General features: G+C 37.4%; 1 protein-coding gene across 2 annotated transcripts in view; it reads left to right on the top strand.

Annotated features, from left to right (window-relative positions):
* The window catches only part of unc5db (unc-5 netrin receptor Db), a 279454-nt gene that overhangs the window by 90605 nt on the left and 164090 nt on the right, over positions 1-24759 (top strand). For both annotated transcript variants that reach the window (XM_040050206.1, XM_040050207.1), the window contains exon 2: positions 8773-8991. In XM_040050206.1, the coding sequence (XP_039906140.1) occupies positions 8773-8991 (219 nt within the window). The remainder of the gene's footprint in view (positions 1-8772; positions 8992-24759) is intronic.

Raw genomic sequence — 24759 nt, forward strand, 5'->3', positions numbered from 1 at the left:
AGCATTTTTCTACATTCATCATCAATAATTAACAGTCAAAGAAGAGATTTGTAATAAAAAATAACTTTCCATAACAGTGGTTACTGATGATGCCTGTCTAATGAATGCAAGATTTAGAATTCATATTAGTAATTGTACAGACTAACAAAAAAATCAAACCTTTTTGAAATCTTAAAATGAGAAATACATTGACAAAATCTGGAATTCTTTCAAGACTCATTAAAAATAGATGTGGTTAGCTTGTAACCCATGTAGACACCATTTACAAAAAAACAAAATCAGTGATTCTCTGTCTAAGTACTCTACTGAAGGAATGATCAGCACTCTCCTAAGATAATTTCCCCATTCTATCTTTTGATGTATGACTTGCTGTGCAACACATCATACAAAAATGTGTTGCATGTGTCCAACTTGCGTCAGATTCAATGAATGTGAAGGCCGTGGCAGTGTGGTTCTCAGCATCTTTGGCTTGTAACCCCTAAAATGAGTTTTCTCTCATGTGGACAGATTATTGTTGGCTTTATAAGTCAGCTGAAATCGGACTTGTACAACTAGTCATAGATTTATTTTTTTATTTTTTGTTAGAATTTAAGAAGCTTTTGATACAATTTTGAGTCAATCAAATTATGGAGCCACTACATCCACTTAGGGGGGAGCTTGGGATGAATATAGGGTCTGACAAAAGTTTGGACTTTGGGATTTATTTCTTTTGTCTTTTAAAACAGAGTCAACATTTAACAATTTGTGACAAAAACAAAGATTTTTTTTTGTCAAATAGCAAAAAGATATACATTTGTGCTATATTTTAAATACTGAAAATTCTGCTATTGCATAAGTTGGACTGTAAGGCCAAGGAGGAATTGTTGAATTTGCAAAAGACGTGATATGATCAGAAGGGTTTGTGTTCCAGATATATGCTGTTATGCTGTTGCAAAACACAAAAGATTTTTTGCGTATAAAGTATAGTAATCGTCATTTTATTGCATTTTAGTCATTCAGAGTTGTGTTTGCTGGTGTGTTATGGATCATGCTCCTGTGCTTGAGCTTCATGGCATGAAGCTCAAGAATTGTGCTGATGAATTTCAGCACAATTCACTGTTTCATCAGTTATGAGAGGTTGTTCAGGTTCTGAAGCAGTAAAATAGCAACAGACCATCACAGTACTGCCATCATTTTTAACTGTTTAATGTTGTTAAAGACTAAATCTGTTTAGAAACATCTGAATAAAAGTTAAGAAACTGGAACTTTCTAAATTCTATCTTTAATTTTCTATGCATATTTGCTGAGGTAGATATAACTGAAAGAAACCCTCCTCCAAAATGCAAAATGTTGAAAATCTAACAAAGGCCTTCTTGATTGATGCTGCGAATCTTTTAAGATTATGTAATTCCTCAGTTTAAGTTCCAAAAATTGAGAAAAATAATATGAATCAGAGAGGGGACATTATGCACACATTGTTTTCTTGGCTGCTGCTGTAATCATCCTCTTAAACGAGTCACCTTCCTGTTCACAGGGTTATTTTTCTCAAAATTGCATTCGAGTTAATAGTTGCCATTATTTAGCCACACCACTTGTAAGCATACCACTTATTTATACTATACTAAAATGGTGGGGACAGAAGGTAGGATTAGTTTCATAGTTATCGTAATGCTACGAATAACAGTAATACTTGCTTGCTGCTTCATAAATTTCAAGGTAATATAAGTCTGGTATAACTACTGTTGATGCAAATATTACTTGACTATTACTTTGGCATTTGAGTGGTAATAACTTGCTATTTACATATTATGACCTTGTTTTTTCTACCTTGTTACCCAACTACCATGTATGTATGTATTTCTGAACAGGTAACATTATTTCATGTTATATATTAATGTTTTTGTTCTGTTCCTGTGAAAGAAAAAAAAGCCTTATTAGCCTTATTGATGATTTACCCTGTTAATAAGAGATGGAGATTGTCATACTGCTAGAGCAGTATGACATTTTCTATGAGATTCTTTGATTTATTATTGAGATTTCATAGTTATAAACTGATAATGATAATGCAAGACCAGATGCTCATTTAACAGATTTCTTTTTCTTTTGTATTTTTACAAAATAATAAATTCTCAGCCCCCAAAAAAGAAAAAATTACCCATTTGAGGGTAGGCCTCCACAGTTAGTCAGTGTCTTGATTGTTCTTTTGAAGGCACTGTCATTGGCAGGTGTCAAAAAAAAAAATAGAATCACACTACGTCAGGCAAAGTATTCATTTAAAAATCTAACAGTTTGCCTAAAGATGAAAAGGATAATTACCACCAAAGTGTTATAATAACTTGCTCCGTGATAGAAAAAGAAGATGTCTGTGGAAACCAGCTTGTGTCAGCTCGTGTAATAGCTTGCCTCCACATGTTGTCATATGCTATATGGACAAAGAATGACTGATATCCCTCTGAGAGAAAAACTTAATCTCAAATTGGTGCTCTGACTGAGCTTTTCAAACATCAGGGGTTCGTTGCAGTATGGCTTTGTTCTGGTATAGTGTTTTTTCTTTGTTGTTTGGTCTATAAATTCATGTATGACAGGGATATGCAAATAATGTTTTAAAGTCAATGTATATAAAAGCAGTTTGGAGGAGAATTAAACATAAAGAAGTTTCCATTTTCTATGAAATGTGCACTGGGTTGAGTTTCACTGCACAATTATGCTAAATTGATTTCCTACAGATGCATCATCCAGTTTTTTCTTTGTCATTCCACCAGTACATAGCCACAAGAAATAATCTAATCTCGATCTGAAAGTAGTCCTGCATGAATATTTTCATCCTGTCAGTCAGTGATTATGGGGAAAATTGCTTGTGTTGATTCTTTCATGTTTTTCATTACAAAGGCAGACCTGGCCATACACTTCCAAGTCATTTTAAAGCACAGTCTATTTGCATGACTATAAAGAAAAATATGCTATGAAAGCATCATCCCTTGATGCTTTAAGTTTGGCATCTTTGGCCATCACTATTAATTACTTATGTATTTATTTTAAACTGGACATGACAAAAGTATATTTCCAGTTACAAGGTTATTAATATATTCTTGGGTAGGTTTAGGAAAGGAAAGTGGTTTGACTTGAATTGGATGCTTTAACCCTGTGAGGTCTAGGTTATCACTATTGAAAACCCCAGCCTTAGGTCCTAACTATGTTCTGAAGATAAGCAAAGAAACATGTAGTTTTTGATATATGTCTGTTAGAATAAACACTGTCTTTGTCTCCTGTTTTTAAGAAATGACTTTTATATTCCGATAACATATATTTGTTAGCTCCATGGGCTATCACCAAAGATGACTAAGGCTACGTCCACACATATCCGGCTATTTTTGAAAACGCAGATTTTTCTATGCGTTTGCAAAAGTGCAAACGCATAAACGCCATTTTCGGTCACTGAAAACTGAGATTTTTTAAAACTCCTGCCAGGGTGTTGATTTTCAAAAACTCAATTTTTGCATTTACGTGTGGACGAGGAAAATGGAGAAAACGCAGCGTCAAAGGTGTGCGCCTTTTTTGACATCACACTGTGCACTTGTTTCAGTGAAATGGATTTCTACAATGGTGGACTTAGACTAGGGTGACCATATTTTGATTTCCAAAAAAGAGGACACTTGGCCCATTCATGAAGAACATGAAGAATAATACTGTTTGCTTAAAGAAATGTTTAACACATTTAAACAATGCCTTCTCTGTGCGGTTAATGAATGGTGAAACAAAAACGTCATATAGGCTTTTACAAGTCAACAAGGGCAAAAAAAATTACTCAAAAACCTCTGGAATTATATAACGGTACAGAAATAAGGCCTCATCTTTATAAGAAAAATTACTGGGACCGTACGAGGGAAATTTATTTTGCAGTTTATCTGAAAAGCTCCACTTGCACTTTGACGTCTTTTAAAAATCATCAGGCGCACTGCTGCGCGCTGTCTGTCCGATCTGTGAGCGCAGAAGAAGCGCTCACAAAGCATCAGCTCGGGATGACATCACACATATGTACTGTAGGGGTGGGTATCGTTTAGGTTTTATCCGATACCAGCACCAAACCGGTACTTTTGAAACGGTGCCGGTGCTTAAAGAATGGAGAACACAAAATTGGTCCAAAAACCTCTCATGTTCAGCTGGTTTTTTGTAAAAAGATAACAATGTTAGCCTTTTCTGCAGCTATAGGGCATATATGGTATCACTCTTGGCTGGAAGCAGTGCTTAATCAATGGAAAAAACACAAACTTTGTCTATAAACCTCTCATGTTTAGCTGTTTTCCAATTTTTCTTTGGTCATTTTAGCCTTTTTGGCCAGGGTGAAGGGAGCATCTGCCATCAAATAAGAAGACAGCCACATGTAACTACGGCGGTGTTTGCTAGTTCACCTTACATGCATTAATGTAATAACGTGATTAGCCTACTCAATGTAAATTACACACGAACAACATTAAGCTACTCACGCAGAGAAGAACGGCTGCTGCTGCTGCCATCATCATCATCATCATCATTTCTGCTACACTGGCAGGGCTAGGGGCCAGGACTCTCCTCTTCGGGTTTTTGGGAGATGTTGCTAACTCCAGGTCCGATAACAGGCAACCCACCCACAGTAGATGTGCACGTTGTGAGGTCTCGCAGCAAGCTATCAAATACGGCGCATTTCTCGGCTTTTAAAAAAACGCCATGCGTCACCAGGTGTTTCATCAGATTCGAGGAGTTACCTCCTTTGCACAGTATCACAGTATCAGCTTAAAGCACTTGTTGCAGGCTGCTGAGTTTGCATCTTTTGCTGTTAAGTACAGCCAGACTTTTGACCGCTTGGCCTTGGGCATTTTTAATCTGTAGCTCTGCTCTAAAAGAGCGTACGTACCTGGACCCGCCTACTATCCTCGGAAACGTAAAATGATTGGCTAGAATCTAAAGTGTATGACATCTCTGGGGGGGGAGCACCGAAATAAAGCACCGAAATGTGCGCTGCTTTTCGGTCTGGTTACTACCGTTTATGTCAGAACCGGTGCGAAACCGGTACCCATCCCTACACATATGCACTGCACTGGTCACTCCACTTTATTGTTATTGATATTTATATTTAAAAAGTGCAATACTGTAATTTTCTACTGCTCGTTCCTGTGCAATATCCCATCTGCCCTCCCGTCATATTTCTTTTCAAGATTTTCTTATTTAATCACTAGTGTACATATATTTATATTTATAGATACATATATAGTTAGTCATCTTTTCTCTTTTACCACGTCTCTCTAATATTTTGCTCTTTACCATTTTTTTTTATTATTTTATTTTATTTTATTATATTTTATTATATTTTCTTCTACTGTACCATGCTGCTGAGTGACTGCTGCTCGTCAAACACATTTCATTGCAATGTTGACCCTGTGCTAACTTGCATATGACAAATAAAACTGAAAACTATGGTTCCTCTGTAGGCCTATAGAAAAAACCAGACATTTTCATCAATCTTGGACACCCCGAACAGAACGTGAAAAGTGGACATGTCCAGTTGGTCACCCTAACTTAGACAAAATACTGTTACTGTTAGTTTTACTCTCTGTAGTTTTTCAATGCTTACATATACACACACAGTTACTGTCCCTCCACACAAGACTCCTTTCTGCTTCTATGCGCCATCTTTGTTTACTCTTTCCCACCCAGGCTTCTAGACTTCTGATTGGCCAACATTCCTACACTGTTAGGAATATATCGCTACCTGTTGCTTTGGCATGTTCCTAGCAGCGTTTTCCTTCGTTTTTGCGTTTACGTGTGGACGGGATTTAAAAAAAAAAAAAGGAAAATCTCAGTTTTCACAAATACCCATGTACGTGTAGACATAGCCTAAGATGAAATATCACAGGGTTAAATGTTACACATTGAGTTGTATATAAGTCTTTTCTATCAATTTTCATTAGTAATTGCGTTTGGCTAAACTGTAGGAAAATATTACAATTAATTCAAAAATATAAAACGTGTTCACAGTTATTTCTTTTCAGTCTTTTGAATTTAAGCATGAACTATTTTAAGGACAGTTATCACACTGGGGATTCACGTAATAAAATGTCAGTACGGTTTGATTTACACTGCAAAAATGAGCTCAGAAGCAAAATACAAAAAAAAGATCCTGAATATTCCTGTGGCATCTCACTTTAACACTGCAAAACACAGCGATACTCCATTACAATATATTAATATACTGGCATTATAGCCCGTTCTCTGTCCCAGGACATTAAATACTTGTGTTCTGTCAAAGCTGCTTGTGATACCCTCTGGCTTTAGTGCAATGATGCACTGGGTCTAGCAGTGAGAGACAGGCCACACTCTTAACTCTTCTCACATCAGTGCTCGTGCAGGACCCTGTGGCATCGTGTTTTTTTTGTAACTGTATTGTGACAAAATGGAAGTATTTGACCATGATGGGATATTTTTTATGTAAGTTTTCTTATGAGTTATTTTTACTATTTCATTTTTTCACTTTCTTTTTTGATGTCATTCTTTGTAGTTTACTATTAGTTGAACACCTGTGTAAGATTGAGCTTGTCTGTATATTTGGGTCAGGTGTTTCTCATCTTCCTTTTGAGAATGCCTGATAGAGTATGTATGAGGTTCAGGTCAGGCATATTGGCTGGCCGATTAAGCACAGTAATATCATGGTCAGAAAAGCATTTGGTTCAGTTTTTGCTAAATCCTGTTGGAAAAGCAAAGTCGCATCTCCATAAAGCATGTCGACAGATGGAAACATGAAATGCTCCTGGTAGATGGCTGCATTGACTTTTGGCCTGATAACATACATTGGATCAGCCAACACCAGCAGATGGCATGGGAATCATTACAGACTGCACACTGGACTTCAAACACCTTGGATTATGTGCTTCTCCATTTATTCTCCAGACTTGTAGTCACTAATTTCCAAATAAAGAGGACTTTGGAATACTGAGCCACAGTCCAGTTCTTTTCTGGTTCTTTTCATTTTCTCTTCCAGTCAGGTTTACGTTAGTATACTGTGGCACTTTGCAAACAGCCAGCCTTTTTAGTAAAGGCCTTCTCGGGCTCACCCTCATTGTGGAAGGTGTCAGTGATCATCATCTGAACAACTGTAAAGTCAGCAGTCTTTCCCATGGCTGTGGCTGTGTGTACTGAACTAGACTGAAATATACATGGTATTTATACTGTTTGAAAAGCAATAATTCAATATTACAATAATTTGAGATATTGAGTTTGTGAGTTCCATTAAAGGGCAAAATTTGATTTTTTTTTCCAGATTTTTCTAATTAAGTTTTTCTAATTTTTTAGATGGACCTGAAAGCAACTATTTTTTCAAAAACCACCCTCCACCTTAACCATGCTAAAAATGATCCTACGTCGTCATGAAAGTGTTTAAAGCTAGCTTTATACAGAATTAAAATTTTACATGAAAATTAAAAAAAAAAAAAAGGCAAATTAAGAAGTTATTGAAAACACTCTAAAAGTGAATGTTACAGTTAAACAAATCAGAAAAGATTTATGTGTAAATGTTATGCCCATAGTTCTGTATTATTTCCCAGCTTTTACAGCACTAAATACATCTGAGGGCCATGACTGAATATGGATTAACACATCACATAAATATGCCAGCTGATCAGTGATTGGATCTGAAATCATCATGTCCCTTGTTTCTGTAATTATTTTAAGGTGTGTTGAGGATATAACGGTGATATGACTACTTACAGGAAGTACATGTCGTAGCATTGTGATAGAGACATACTATACTGAGAAATGTCAGCAAACTGTATAATTTCCAGTCATTCACCTCCCTGTCTGTTTGTTTTATGTGTGGCTCTTCTATACACCCGCATCCATTCATTTACCCATTTAACAAGGACAACATTGATTGAGAGAAGTGGTGAGAGTGCACATTCGATTTCAAGGGACAGGATTGGATTTGATAGCGGGGGCATAATAGCTCTCATTGGCTTTTATGGCACTGAATAGCTTAGCTGGAGCTGTCTTGATTCGACTGAGGTGTAATTCTGAGAAGGATCCCGGGGATGGCAGGAGCACAAACATCCTGTTCCCCATTGTCCCAGCCCACAGAACTCACTGTGCTTTACCCAGAAGAGATGGCCAAATGACAAAATGTGAGTCTAGAACCTTTCTTTGAAGGAAAAAAAAAATACATATGACGTGTAAGAGTCCATGATTCTAATAGTGCGCTTAGATCAATGAACTGTCAACTGTGCTCCCCACCACCAAAACGAAAGAGAAAAAAACAGAGTAACCTGCCGTGAATTGTCGTTAAACACAGGGGCACGCTGGCGCCAGCACAAAGGCTGTTTTTGTGTCGACTAAAATCCAGGCCTTGTGGCTGAGATAAGATGTATTCAGACTCCACAGCCACAATTTGGGTAATCAGTCTCCTCCTAATTCCTCTCCACTTGTTCCGCTCTGATTTCATTCATCTGCAAATTGCTCTGAGAGGAAGAGTTTTGCTCGGATGGGGGATGAATTGTGCTCTGAGTGTACTCTGCTTTTCTACAATATGTTAGCTTCTGATGAATGCCGATTTCAAAACACTGTCCACTGAGCAATCGTTTTAAATCTGAAAGTAGTTGCTGTTATCATCTTGTTTGTAAAATAAAATGCACTTTTCACTGCTAAATTGTGTATCCACCTGATACCAGAACTATGATGTCTTTGTTTCCATCAGACTACCTGTTCTGCTCTTATTTTTTCCCCTTAAAGAAACAACTAGGATGGTGAAGTAACCAGGGTTTTGTGTTATAGGTGGTGCCACAGGTGATGCTCAACCAGATGCTGTACCTTCGGTACAGGGCACCCTGCCCCACTTCATCCAGGAGCCGGAGGATGCCTACATTGTCAAAAGTAACCCTATCAAGCTGCGCTGTCGAGCTGTGCCTGCCTTACAGATCTTCTTCAAATGCAATGGGGAGTGGGTTCATCAGAACGAGCACTTCTCTCACGAGTACAAGGACCTCAACACTGGTAAGACAAAGCTTTTTATACTTCCACACATGATGATGATGATGATGATAATAATAATAATAATAATAATAATAATAATAATGATATACACCTCCACATAAAGCTCTTGGTTTTAATGTTTAAAAAGTAACATAAACTTGTAAATTAAACAATTTTATTTGAATACCTGTTTTTCACAAAGGAAATTCAGCAAACATGAAAACAAAATTTGACAAACAAAACTTGTTTTATGTCTCCCCCAGAAACATTATGGATAAACTAGATGATGTGTTCAAGTCAGATGATTGCATACGTAAACAGTTCTCCATTTTAAAGGTCTCTGCAGAGATCTGTAGCATCTGTCAAAGCAAACACTGGTGTTCCAGTTTAGTAGTTTTTTTTTTCCACGGTCTAAAATATCTTTCATTTATTTAGTTCGAATCATCAAAATGATTAAAGAATGTAGAAACAAAAAAATCTAACATAATTTAAACTAAAACCTTGCCTTGCCTTGACTAAACTCTAGATAAACATATTTTGACTATTTCAGAAAAATGAGTAAAGCTCAACTACAACCATGATTATGTAAACTAAATTACAAAGTTACTATGGATATTTCAGCTAAATATATGTCAACTAAAATGATGCTGAAGGAAAGTTTACTTGAATTTTGCTGACACTGAGGAAAGTGCCATTGACCTACTCACTGGTAACCCTGGTCTCAAGCAATCATATTATCTCATATTAATATTTATTCATTTGTTCTCCCATATCCTGGCATCAGAGACCATGTTAAACAATCATTCTAACAAAGATCAAAACCATCTTTTAAAAAATCAGTTTTGCCATATTTTCAGACCTTCTCGCCAAACCAACTCCTCTAGCTGGTAATGTGGGGAACCACAACCTCAAGTCCACTGAGGCAATATAATCTCTGCAGTGTCTCCCAGAAACACCTAGAATTCATCCATGAGGCATCCTGGTTACATGCCTGAACCAACTTAACTGGCTAAAACCATAAACCCATTTCAATTAAGAAGGTTCTTGGTTCGCATCCCAACTGGGGCATTCTGGTGGACTTGGCAGTCATGACAGTCATGAAAATGACTTCAGGTCCTGACCACAGCAGCTTAGGCAGACCATCAAGAGAAATATCAGTGTGGCCTCAGATGATTTAAGGCAACAAAAGCAGAACAGCCTCAGTAATCATAGCTGGGCCAAGCAATATGTGAAGTGCTTATTTTAAGCTCCTTGCATTACTAGATGGAGGTTTATATACTGTACCACATCAGCCTGATTTCAGCTAGTTTCACATGAGCCGTCACTCACAGCAATGAAGAAGACCCATTTTTAAATGCTTTTTCTGGTATGATTGCACACTCTGAAATAGTGTTACAGCAGCAGTTCCCCTTGACTGCAGCTAAATTGAAAATTAATAGTTAAATTGCATGTTTGATGCACATTTGATTATTAAATTACATTTTTGATTCATTTTTAATTTAGGAAGTGCTTCCTTTGAGCCCATTGAGTAGATGCTGGTTCACCGTGTTGTACTGCAGTTCCCTTGGGTGGAGAAATTTTAGAAGGAAACAGTCAAATAGCTTTAATTTGGAATGAACACAGAAATATGTGAAGATACTGAAACATTTAACTTCAAATTTTGATTCATAAGCCCAACTTTGGGCAAACTCTAACCATAATGGATGTAAACCATGTGAGTCAAATTTCAAAGAAAACCCAGTTATATTCTAACTGGTGCAAAGAAGTTTAAGGTGCCATCTTCATACAAAAGCAACTTTTCTGCAACACAAGTAGAGAAATCCTTTCCATAAAGTAACTGTGTCTGTTCTAACTTAGAATTTGTTCTTGTTGTTTATAATAGTTCACATTTTACATGAAAAAAACTCACTGAGGAAAAGGAACTTTCAACAAACTAAAATTATTTAACTATGCGGTATCCAGTGTGTGCCATCCAGACAACAAGAGCTGACTTAAATATATACAATATGCTAAAAAGTTGCCAAAATAACCTAAACCAAAATAGTGCTTACCCCAGTTTTACAAAATCAATTTTTATTATACCAGAAATGAGATTCTTTCGGTGAACTATAGAGGATTTTTGCTAGAAGCGAAGTCAGAAGCAGTGTGATCTCACTGCAGCAGCAACAACAAAATCACTCTTAGGGAGAATGGTTGGGTAGATTGACTGATGGGCCAACAAAGCGTTTCATTTAGACAAGAATGTTTGTTTGCTGCGAGTTTCCTACCAAGCAGAAGAAAGGCTGCCAAATTTCTGCCACATTGTTTTAACACCTTTAGAAGGAGTGAATGCCAGCTCAACAGCACTGACTTCCAACAGGAGGTTATAAAAAACGGCATCACATCAACTTTGTGCAGTAGATTTGTGATTTCAGTAGTTCTTTTTTTCTCTGCCTATATGCAAAATAATCAAAAGGATACGTGGAAGAAAATGAATGGATGGATGGTTTCCTTTATTAAGACAATGTTCCTTCCCTAGTAACTACTCTCCCTAGAAAGAGTTTGCCTCTCTCTGTGCTCTTTTTTCAGCAAGTCAAACCTAATAAATGGTTAGACTTTCTAATAAATGGCTTTTCCATTTTGTACAATAGTGCCCCTCTTTGCTGACATAAAATATCACTGTTTTATACAGTAGGCACCAGAGCCGGTAACCTGTAAATCCTACATGTAAGCTACACATTAGCTAAGGTTTTTTTTCAATTGAACTGTAGAAGATGTGTTTTCCTCCACTTTCCTCCACAATTGTAGTCTCAGGTGTTGGCATAGGTTAATTTTTACAGTCTTTGTATAACTGTATCACTGAAGCATATGACTGCCTATCTTGGGTTTTATTCTATACCAGACGATGAAGAGTACACGCTGATAAAAGAATACTTGATTCGCAAAATCAAAGCATGCGCTTACATAACACCAAGATTCTACATAGACTCTACCATGCTGAATGTTCATACTTGATGTATATTATAAACTCTTACCATCCACTTGGTTGCTATCAAACCATTTGGAGGTAGGATTATAGTTAGGTTAGGTTTTAGCCACATGCCACACTAGCAGAGTTTCAGCAACTAGATGACGTCCCTTTGAAATCAAATCTGTTAGGCGCAGTTTAGTTTTACAGCTCTTCTGTAAGCTTTCAATTGGGGTATGCAAAATAGATGAAAATTACACATAAAAGGCTAAAAGTGAAGGTGACCTGGTGAATTTTAAGAGGTATGTCTCTACTGACTAAACTGATTTTTTTCATTTGTTATTTTTAATCTTTCTCTTGCAAGTCCTCTGCACTTTATGCAAGTGCAGTTTTAAATTAGTTGAGTACCCCTTGGGTAACACTTTTCCCTCTGCATGTATCTCTGGAGAGCATCTGCTTTATTGTCTTGTTCCTCTTATTAAGCTTAATAACTGGTATTCTTTGAAAATGTAAGAATTTTCAGAAGCATCAGTACACCCAGTTCAGTTCTAAATACCCCGACTAAGAGTTTAATCATTCCTAAAAGTCGTTTTTATTATTCACTGTGTTTACTTTACTGCTTATATGTTCAAAAATTAAACTGATTAGTTAAGTCATTTTATTTAGTAAAGTAAGTAAAGTAAAATTTTATTTATATAGCACCTTTCAAGATAAAATCACAAAGTGCTTTACAGAGGCCATGACCAAGGCTAGTCACTCAGAAACTATGCTGGCCCTCAGGCTACACCAGCTGGGAACCTTAAAATAATGTGTGAATACTGTTTAAACAAAGTGTGCCACCAATACATGTTCAAATGATATAAGTGTCGGGCGAGGTTGTGATTTGAAGTGTGATGGAAGCAGTGGCGTGCCATACCAATTAAGTCCCATTAGCTTTTGTCAAGCGGAAGCGTGTTGATTAGAAGACCTGACTGAGGCCTCCTGAAAGGATTTCTGGCAAACAACAAAAGCCAATGTGACACCTCGGCTGGAATGCTCTGTGATTACAGGCTGCAAGAAAGCCGTCTTTCTTGTATTCATGAAGGTCTCTCCACAGAAAGAGCCTTTAATTGCTTCTGGAAGTTCATTATAGTGTGATTGCTGTGCTGTGAAATTGTTGTGAGCTTGATAATGGCAAAATGAAATTTGGAACTTCAAATTGTTTGTTGTTTTGTGTACAGTGGAAAAGTACAAGGGAAAGTTCACTTGGTGGTATTTGGCCCAGCTCAGTTCATATTCCACATCAACATCCAGCATCCAGCAGGAGGGAAGCTAATCAGTGGATTTGACAGATAAGAGTGAGACGCTATACCAAAAGCTTTTGCTGTTGCCTCGAGGCTACAGCATACAGCTGCTATGTTAACAAAAGGTTGAAGTAAAAATCTCAAATTCTTGCTTCCGGAATTAAAAGGTTGTGGAACCTTTACAAATAACATATAACACCTTTCCCCTAACAACTAAAAAGCTGAATTCATAAGCAGTAATCCCTTGCTGAGATCAATACACTCAGGGGTCCTGCTGCTACACTTTTCATTCTTAGTCTGGTATTAAGGCCAGTTTTTGTCAGCTATTTGTTCTATATTGCTGTATAAATTAGAATACAAAGTAGAATGGCTAACTTTGTGTCTGCTCTCTAGTTGTCCAACATATCAAAGGTAACCATATTATTGTGACTGTAGAATCAAGTGGTAATTTCCACATTAAATAAAAAAAGACCACGAGAGTGTCTACTTCCACAGGTTCCCACATTAAAATACCTCGGTGGGTGAATTTTTATTTTTTTTGTTTTTACTGGTAGGTGTGCTAACATGGGGAGCTATAGCTAACAGTTGTCTGCTTTGCATATCAAAGTACAGGATCCTTGTTTGTGGCAGAATAAAATTAACTGACAAATAATATGACTTTCTGTGTGGTATAGACTGTCCAAGAATATGTGTTGAGTGAGTGAAATTTTACTATTTATGTTGATTTATTTTATTTAATCTTTCACTTAGCACTAATAACCACGTATGCGAATCTGTGCTTTACAACCATATACAGTAGTTCATGGTTCTAGCTTGCTAACCAAGCATTCTACAATCTCATCCAAATATGGTCACGTGTGGTTCCAAAAAAAATAATATATACTAATGACTAAGGCTTCAAAAACCATTGGGATAATCATGCCGTGATCATGATTATCTTAGAAATGTTTTGAGTCTTATAAAGATATGAATTAACAAGGGCTAGATTAGTACAAAGAATTCACATTTAAGCAGTGGCATTCCATCAGATTAAACAAAGCAAGCAGTGCTTTCATTTGTTAAATTATGAATTAACTGTAATTAACTACATTTTTGGAAAGCTGTGTACAATTTTACAAGCCACACTGAGACCCCATTACATGTACAACTGTTGAATCAAGAAACCCTTAAATAGAAGATGTCTGACAAAGTGAAGTAGAATAAAATGATCTGAAAAAGAAACACATTAAACCACAATCTAAAGAAACTGAAGAAGAGATGAGAAACACAATCTATTAGTCTGGAAAAGATTACAAAGCCATTTGTAAGGTTTTCAGACTCCACTCTACAAATGGAGAAAACATGGAACAGAACGTTCCCAAAATGGCTCCAAGAACAAAAAGTTACAAAAGGACTTAGATGTTGCTCTGGTCACAGCCTCTTTAGTGTGTTGAGTTATGAACACTGACCTTATCGGTGGGTAAAAAGGTTTGCATCCCAATACATAAAACTAACAACATTTCATGAAAAGAACAGTCAAACATGGTGGTGGTAGTGAGATGGTCTGGGGCTGATTTCCTGCTTCAGGCCTTTGTGGACGTGCCAAAATTGATGAAACAATGAATTCTGCTTTCTCTCGGAAAATCCTCAAAAAGAATATCTAGCCTTCAGCCTGAACCTTAAACATACGTTATCTTTTCTATGTACTGTTTTGAGTAAAATAGGTTTGTCTGCTATTTTTAATTACATTTTACACAGCACCCAAAATGTTTTTGGAACTGATATATCGACTTATATATTATATTTTAGCGGGTCTTTAAAGATAATTTAATATATAATCCTACAGAACTTAAAGACCACATAAAGACACACATTAATCACTTTGGTTCTGGTAAAGGTATTAAAATAGCAACATCACAAATGTACATAATCATTTGATTACATGCAATACCTACAAGTCCACTAACACATTACTCTGAGTTGCTTACATGAGGCCACTTATTAATATTCCTGTTTCCATGCTACAGAAGGCAGCGTGATTAATGGATGTGATACCTCCTCCACTACATTAGAGTTTCCCTCCAGTCCCCAGCCTAAACCTGATCATGTTGAGATGCTTCTGTCATAGCTTTGAGGCTATCTTTGTGCAAACACCGTAGTTAAACTGTGCTTGGAGTCACTCTTTTTGGACAAAGAGGGAAAGACAAGTACATTTGTAAATTAACTTTATTGTTCCACAAAACACACAGGAAGTTGGCAGCCTCAAATGTGTTATTCTAGACATTAGTGTTAACTCTTTAAAGTGTAAGCCAAATACAAAAATATGTATAGTTTTTGATTTGTTTTGCCAGTTAGAATGATGGTTTTTAGAGCACTTTGATTATAGTTAGGGTTAGGGTTTAATAGCATGTTAAATTAACATTAGTAACTGAGGTGGCCAAATAAAGTAAAATAATGAACAGTATTAAAGAAAAATGCATACAATACATGCAGTTGCATGTACAAATGTACTTTATCTATTTGTAATTTTCCATTATGTTACACTTTACCTTGTCCCAATCCAGAAGCAATTTCTGTCTCTTAGAACCTGCATATACTGGGCAGTTGCTATTGTTTTAATGACCTGAATTCATATTTTAAATTTAGGTTGTTTATTTACTCAACTACTCATCAAATGGGTTGCAGAGGGGCTGGAGCCACAACCTGCAATTCAAATCTCCAGTTAACCTAATATATCTTAATATGTCTCTTGGACTGTTGGATGGAGCCTGAGAGGCGGACCCATACACGCACAAGGAGAACATGGGCAAAGATGCAGACTGCGCACAAACTCCAGCGATTTTCACTCTGTGGCCTTTGTAAAAAAAATAGTATCCTCAATTAATGAAACAGGGATCCTGTAAGGCTTCATCTTTATGGAAAAAGCTACACCTAGTCTTCAAATGACACAGAGACACGTCTCTCTCGCTTTGTGGCAGCATCTCTGTTGTGTAAAGAGCAGAACAAGAAGATCTGTAATTAAGCAGTTTATAAGTGTTCACATGCTGAGAGAAGAACGACAAACACATGTTTTTAAAATATCCCTCATTAAAATCAGCATTTTTCCTTGACAGATGAGGGGCTGGGTTCTTTGGATTAAATGTATATCATGTCTTTTCATTGTTCAATAATAATTGAGAAGGAAACATCTCTTTGTGATATTGTGACCTGAACTGACTCTACTAATACTACTACTAGTAGTAGTAATAATAATACTGCTACTAATAATAATCGTGAGATGATGTTGTCATGGACATTAAGATTTCTTTTTCAGAAGCTGTTTATTTTAGGTTGGACAAGGCAGACTGTGTAAATTAGAGATGGAGCTAATCCATCTGTCTTTGGTTTCCCAGCCCATCTCCAAGGAGTAGGTTTGTCAGTGCAAGTTATTTTTATTTTTTTCTTCTGAACCTCTACCAGTTATTAAGGTGTAGCAGTGATGTCCCAAACAGCTGTGGGCATCATGCCCCTGGTCATAATGAAACATTTCTCTCATTATGTTTTGTGTGACATAATTTTAATGTCTTGCAGTAAAACTTCAAAAACATGGACCAGAATACGCAAAAACAGTTCCTTTGTTCTTAATTTCCACTCTTCATCCACTGGACCCAAAAGATAAAATCAGGTGATAGAAATGTGTTTACAATCCAGCACCAGCATCATTAGTTAGATCAAGTGGGCAAACATTGTTATTGTGAATGGAATCCAAGCAAACACAACAAAACATGCATGTGTACTTTGGTTCCCGGTACATGGAGGTATTCTTGTTTGCTTCACAGCTTAAACACTGTGGCACAGTGGCTTATTGTAGGTAACAATATATGCAAACCTTGTTTTTATGAGAAAAAAAGTGTTTCTGACATAAAAAGGGTATTGTTCAGATGCGGAGATGCTTTCGGTTTTAGTTGTCATACAAAAAAATGTGCTTTTAGATGATTGACAGGCTTTTTTGACATAATGACCAGCTGCAATCCCCATAGCAGAGGGTTCAAAGCTCCCCTGGGGTCTTTGAACTGGAGTCAGAGAGGTGGGATTTTGATGAGAAGCAGGGACTACTTGATCTCGCTCTGGTTTTTGATGAAAGATGGCACACCCCTTCACTGATCAAAGAGATCTTTCAAAATTGTTTCTGTTGGTGTGATGAGTCCAAGACATATCACAGGTACATATACCTTGTTCTGTCTTATAGGTTGGATGTTTTGTTCCAATCCTGTTGGTGTCCATTGTTTTTATTTTGTTAGAACTCCTCTCAGTTTAGTTTAGTTTTGTTCCTGTATTATTTTGCACATCTTCATTCTATAGATGAGTAACTTATCTCAAGCTCTGACTTAGACCTTTATTCATTCACCCACAAAGCCCCCACTAATTTTACAGTACATGTATTTCTGTCATTTTCTAAATTGCACGGCACATCAATGAGGCAAAGGGTTTTTTTCTGTAGACATTCATTTAATGCCATTTAAATTTATTTAAATGTAATATATAAAAAATAAAAATACTTGTTACAAAAATAAATACTCAGTGTCATACCATTCATCAACAGTATTATAAAATGCTACAAAAAACACTGTGCAAATAAAAACTAGAAATTAGAAAAGAAAAAAAAAAAGGAAAGAAGAAAAAACCTGCTGCAAACAAAATGATATTAAGTTAGAACTGCAGATATTTTTAGAGAGTAATTAGTAATATTTAAAGATTACATTTCAAAAATAATTAAATAAATGATAAGGACATGTTAAAGTATTAAACAATGAAATAAGCCAAATCTGTGCATACAAGGGTTTCTCTTTATGACAGAGAATCATGATATGCAGTATATTGCATGATTACGTATTGGCCTGCCTAATATGCCAGATGCACTGACATATTATTACCAAATGCTGTGTAGCCATGGTAACCACTGGCTGTGATTTGAACCTCAGACTCAAGTTTGAGGGGATAGAAGGGCGGAACTAACACCGTGATGAAGCAAATTAAAGCTATCCATGTAATAGTATACTGAGTACATTCTGTCTGTTAAATTGAGTAACATTAAAGGGCATGACTGATACTGAAATTACACACTGATTACGGCTTTTAGCATTTTGAGCCGGATGTCAAACTCATTTTAGTTTACGGCCACATACAGCCCAATTTGATACCAAGTGGGTTAGACAAGAAAACCACTGAGTAATAGCGTACAAAATGAAGGGATGAATGAATCAGTGAGTCAATGAATGCCTAAATTGCCCCCCCCCCTTTTTTTTTTTTAATTATTAGCAAAACAAACAAAAACCCACCATGGAGTTGAGTTTTCTCAAGAAAAGTAAGTGCAGTCAGTCTACTGTTATCACAGTGGGTTTACAAACACAATGCATTTTGGAACTAAGCAATATTACTTTCTGATTCTGTCTTTCTGATTCTAAAGACTTAACCTGATTCATAAATACTTTAAACTTTTTGTACATTTCCACTCCTACAGTGGTAATACCAGTGTCAGCAAACCATGAGTTAGTCGTGTGTAGTTATAGGTTCAAAGGCTGAAATTACATGACAAACATAGACAAGCACCATTCCTATAAATAATTCAATAACACACATGCTTTAAACGGCTACATATATTCAGCAAGTAATTGAGCTTCTTTCACTTTTTTGCTCCACATCTTGGTTAGGAGGCATCCGGGAACAGGTGAATACTGCTAACATCTGTAAAGAACTCGATAAGGAATCCCCAAGCAATAAATATGTGTGCCTTTTCATTTAGCTTCCAATATCGGTCATCTCCATAACAAGAAACAATAATGCATGGAACAAATAAAACCACCCATATGGAAAAGATATATATAAATCTTATAAAGTTTGTATCTGTCTTGTGTGAAACTTGTATGAAAAGCATACAAGAGTGAAAACAGATATAAGATCCCTCAAAAAAATTATATAAATGGAACTTGTATGTTTTGGATACTTACTAAAACAATATATGAAAGTGGCCACTTTCATGAGTAAATCATATAAGCCTTATATGATTCACTATATGAAGCAAGCTAAAGCTGATGCAAGTCTTTTAGAAGTTTTTCCTATTACTTTTCCATATGGGCAAGGCTCAAGCTCAACACAGACACAGAATTCCCTATAATCTGGAATTGTATGTGTCTTTCGGATAGCTATACAAAAATATTTTAAATATAAATTGAATACTTTTCAAAATCTTATTTTTGTTGACCTCCAGTCGTTCATATGCTTGTGAGTATAGTAGGTGTACTTTAGTATGATGGCATCTGTGGCTGAGGAGGTATAATCAGATACCCCAGCTCCTTCAGTCCGTACCGCAGTGTCACAATTCTGAACTGCAAGTTGTCCTTGATGCAGTTGTGTGTGTGTGTGTGTGTCACAGTTAAAAAAGTGCTTAAAGATTTAAAAAAAAAAAGTGATAAATTTAACATTTAACCTATGTAACACTATATACAGTTTACTGAGAAAGGAAGGGTCAAAAACATTTGCAGTAATGACATGTGGTTGACCTAATTCTACATATGCTACATTCTTTCAAGTCATGCATTGGTTCACTTAATTAAAACACATTGATTAATGGAATCAAACGTGAACTCACTAGAGCTAATATCAATTTACAATGAGACTGGGTAAACGTAAAGTCCAGTGCTAATCAAGACAGCTATGACGTTTTAGTGATTAGCACCAGCTCACCTCACAGCAATTAGATTTCTGGTTTCTTGTTGCATTCTCAATTATCCAGGTAAGGAAATCCCCAAAAAGTTGATCCTGTTCATCTGGATGTAGCAATTTCAACAGGAGAAATGTTTCATCACTCATCCAAGTGACTGATTTCTTTAGGTGCCTTCCCAGCCTTGACAAATGTCCAGCTGGAATAACCACATTTACTCAGGGCCTTCTTGATATGTTGTTCTTCTGCTTTCCTCGCCGCTGTATCTGTACCGGTACGTGAGTCGTTTGGTACTGGGCTGCGAGAATTGAGGCTCGGGTGTGAAATTTATTGTTTTTATTGGTTTTTAGCATTATTTTTTTTAATAGTTTTTATCGTTAACTTGGTTTCCCTGGGTCTTTTCCCGTGTGTTATGAATAAATCTTCTTTTTTGTGGATGTATGTGGTATGTGGATGACACCTGGGTGTCATCCACATACCTTAACCAATGACTTGGTGCTGTTCTGGGGTAGGATAACAAAGTCCTCTTTGAATAATAAGGGTATACACATCCTCGACAGGGAGGAACCCTGGTTTAAGCGGGAAGTCAAGGAGGCCATTTAAGTGAAAAAGGAAGGACGATCTCTGAATTGAGGAGGGGGCCTGAGGGTACATCTTTCACCATCTTACAATGCTGTGATTGCAGCCATCCCCCAACTCTCTGCAAATGGTACTCATTGACCTGTTCATTGTTCAGTTATCAGTGGTCATTGATCAATGGTCTTTGATCAGTGGTTGTTGATCCATGCTCATGACAATTTGAATATTAATGAAGAAACTGACCTCACAGCCAATTGTTTGCCAGTGATGGTAGCTTCATGTACTGTTTATAACTGGTTGGGGAAGCCTGCAGTCAGCTGAGGCTGAAGAAGTCACTTGGATGAGTGATGAAACGTTTCTCCCACTGCAAACGCTACATTCAGATGAACAGAATGAACTTTTTGGGGATAGATTTCTGGTTCAAATCCCAACCTTTCTGTTTGAAGTTTGCATACTCACCTTGGTAGGCTCTGTTAGAAAATGTTTATAAAAAATGTTTATAAAAAAAAAAATCCCCCTCTCGCCCCTGGTCTATCCTTCAAGAGTCTAGCTCCCAGTCCTCTAGTAGAGCTTGAAGGTCCTGCGCAGTATCTTAGCTGTTCCCAGGACTGCGCTCTTCTGAACAGAGATCTCTGATGTTGTTCCTGGAATCTGCTGGTGCCACTCGCCTAGCTTGGGAGTCACTGCACCTAGTACACCGATTACCACTGGGACAACTGTTGTCTTCACCCTCCACATCTTCTCAAGCTCTTCTCTGATACCTTGGTACTTCTGCAGCTTCTCGTGTTCCTTCTTTCTGATGTTGCTGTCATTCAGTATCTCTACGTCTATCACTACGACCGTCTTCTTCTGTTTGTCCACCACCACTATGTCCGGTTGGTTAGCTGCCACCATTTTGTCCGCCTATATCTGGAAGTCCCACAGGTATTCACTGAGCACACGATCAGTTGAGGGCATCTTCCTGATGTATTCGTGGGTGTTTGTCGTCCCATCCTGGACCGTAGTGCTGACACTCACCAGTCCCCGGCCTCCTTCCTTAAGTGTGTGTGTGTGTGTGTGTGTGTGTGTGTGTGTGTGTGTGTGTGTGTGTGTGTTTTATCAGTTACACTGTGTGAATGGCCTTCTGTAATGTGGAAATCCAGTAGAACAACATGAGTGTATAAGCTAAGTATTCGTGGGTGTTTGTCGTCCCATCCTGGACCGTAGTGCTGACACTCACCAGTCCCCGGCCTCCTTCCTTAAGTGTGTGTGTGTGTGTGTGTGTGTGTGTGTGTGTGTGTGTGTGTGTGTGTGTGTGTGTGTGTTTTATCAGTTACACTGTGTGAATGGCCTTCTGTAATGTGGAAATCCAGTAGAACAACATGAGTGTATAAGCTAAGTGTTTGTGTGATGGCTCTACTGATGAGGTTTGCCTTTTTACAATTGTGAATTATCTTAGTGCTGTGATGATGACTTTCATTGCTGCTGTTGGGTATGTAATATAAGCTTATCTCTAATGAGATCAATCACAAACATTACCCAGGTATGATCTAACCTGCAGCATTTCATTAACTAACTGTGTTTCAGAGCTCAGAGAATATTTTCCCCCACCACTTCATAGTGCTATTTGTTACATGCTGGAGTACACTGAAGACAGGCATGTGTGCAGTTCAGTTGCACCTTATTTCTACAGTTATGTTACCAGTGCTGTGGTGGCATACAGGAGTGAAGTATGACTAACCACGTGATCAAATGTTGGACTACATACGTAGCCTGTAAAATCATAGATTTCTCTTGCTACATCTCATCTTCACCCATCTTCACCAGCCATATAAGTGTTGATGTCGTATAGTTTGTCCACCAAAGGGAACACTCTATTTCAGCCGGGCTCTAGTTGCAGAGAATGGGTCAGATATACTGTACATATGTCTATGTACAGCATATCTGACCCATCAAGGCTAGTATATATATATATAAGTATATAGTCAAGGCTTACTTCCAAGCTAATAATGGCAGCTTTGTCCATTCATTGTTTTTATTGGCTTTCTTACAACTCATGCCTTAGAGATGATTGGAATCCCTAAAGCTTAAAAGGTAAATTAAACAGATTAGTCTACATTTTTAGGAGAAAATCAACACTGGAAACCTCGAACTTGTAGATCTTGGCTATGTGAACCTTAAATTACTGGACAGTATGGTACTATTTAAAAAGACTTATCTCCTCAATAATAGAAATGGGTGGTTAGACGGAACTCATAACAGGAATTTAGGACTCAGTGAGGTCTTTTCCAATGACCTTCATGTACCTCCAGGAAATCTATGAATAATTTAAAGCCTCCATGGGTTTTATGTAACTACAGCTATTCTGATGGTATATGTTTAGGTTTCAAGAGACCGTCTTTACTGTTAATAAAACCACAGACTTCTGTTTCCATTAAAATTACATTCAGAGTATTTATGTTGTGTTTGATATCAGTCACTTCATCAGAGGATTGTTTGAACACATAATTAGTCAAGTGAATCCATCTGTTAAGGGCTAGATAAGTTGGAGCAGCTGTCTAATTTGTACAGCTGTCTTTCATGCCTTGTATTCTATCAATATATCTGAGACTAAGTGTGTGAGAAAAAAATATATATATACATACACACGCACACACACGCACACACACCTAGAGTGTGGACTTTGTAATTCAGAGTTCTATAGGCTAATACTGTATGTATAATGTTCTCTTCACATGCTTTAAAATCAGACTAGTTAATGCTGTTCATTTCCTCTTTCATCAGTTATGCTCACTGCATATCATTTTGAGAGTGAAAACTGATGCATATTTCATATTCATTAACTCAAATTAGGCTTGGCTTGTTCATCAGCATCCCCACGTCAGTAAGTGCCTGCTGCCATTGCCACTCTTTACTGACTGACAGTCCAAACCGCCCCTCCTTTTCCCACCCTCTTTCATTATCCATGCCACTTTGCTATCTTCCAATTCCTTTTAACGTAGTTAGAAAAATTACAGGGCATTTTATCTTGACTTACTATGTCTCTGGGTGGCGATTGGTTAGCTTTCACTACAGTCATCTCACTTAACTGCCCGTGGTGCTGCCAGGCCAAGTGAAATTTCCTTTCTACCTGCTGGCTCAAGTGGATTAACAATTAGAAGAGCCCGAGGATGTCCTCGCAGTAGCCCTTGGCTTATACCCACCATATATCAGTAGTAAACGCAAAGGCACAGATAAGGGCGGTCTGAACGGGAAGGCTTTGTCCTGCCTCAGTAATAGACAGCAACATTGTGTATTGGATTAGTTCGGCTAATCACAGGAGGAGATCAGTGAAGAATTGGAATGTTATTGATTAGGACATGAGCCCTCAATGCCACAAGGAGCACCTGATAACATCTCTTATTTACCAACTAGCCTGATGAATCACTAGGCTCTGATAAAGCTGACAATGCCCTTGAGTTCCCTAGCAAGAGATGCTCAGGAAGGACCATGTATATCTGCAATGTGTGCTGTGTAACACCCAAAGACAGGACTTTTTTTTAAATAGATTATTCCCATCCCATCAATAAAAAATGTTGTTAGTAGCTATTTGCATATCACATTTTAGCAGTCAGCCCTATTTAGCGTCACCATTTTGGACCAATGTTCGACAGTCATACCAAAAAAAATAAATACAAATAATAATAATCCTCAATGGGAGATACCTTTACCTCCACCGACAGTAGCCTAGAAAGCAATGCAACCATAAGGCAATTGTCATTTTGAGCACCAGCCAGACTGCAGACACACCCCAGTGTTCACAGACAACTTGGCTCATGAGAAATGATATACTGTATTTATTTGCTAACAAACCCCTGTAAGACTATAGGCAACAAGCTTAAAAAGCAGTGGTTGAAAAGCATTCTGGGAACTGTAGAAGAGGAAGTGGGAGTAGAAATCTCTCTATCACAAACTACCCCCAGATTGCCCTCAGTGGAATCACAGAGTAATGAGATATATTGGTAAAAGGGAGTGATGAGCAGTATAAAGAGGTTTTAAGGTATATAGACATATTTTCACACTTTATAGGATGAGACATTACACTTTATGTCAATATAATTTAAAGTTGCACTGATACTAGAGATGGACCGATCCGATATTACGTATCTGTATCGATCCGATACTGACGTAAATTACTGGATCAGATATCGGAGAGAAATAAAAAATGTAATCTGATCCATTAAATATCAAAAAAGCACCTCACAAAACTCACAAGACACGGCGTAACTCGGCTCATAACCGTAGCACGTCGGAGCAGTGTGCTCACGTGATAGAGCGGCTGT

The sequence above is a fragment of the Simochromis diagramma genome, unplaced genomic scaffold (genome assembly GCF_900408965.1).
Source record: "Simochromis diagramma unplaced genomic scaffold, fSimDia1.1 OVJJ01000159.1, whole genome shotgun sequence".
NCBI classification, from domain to species: domain Eukaryota; kingdom Metazoa; phylum Chordata; class Actinopteri; order Cichliformes; family Cichlidae; genus Simochromis; species Simochromis diagramma.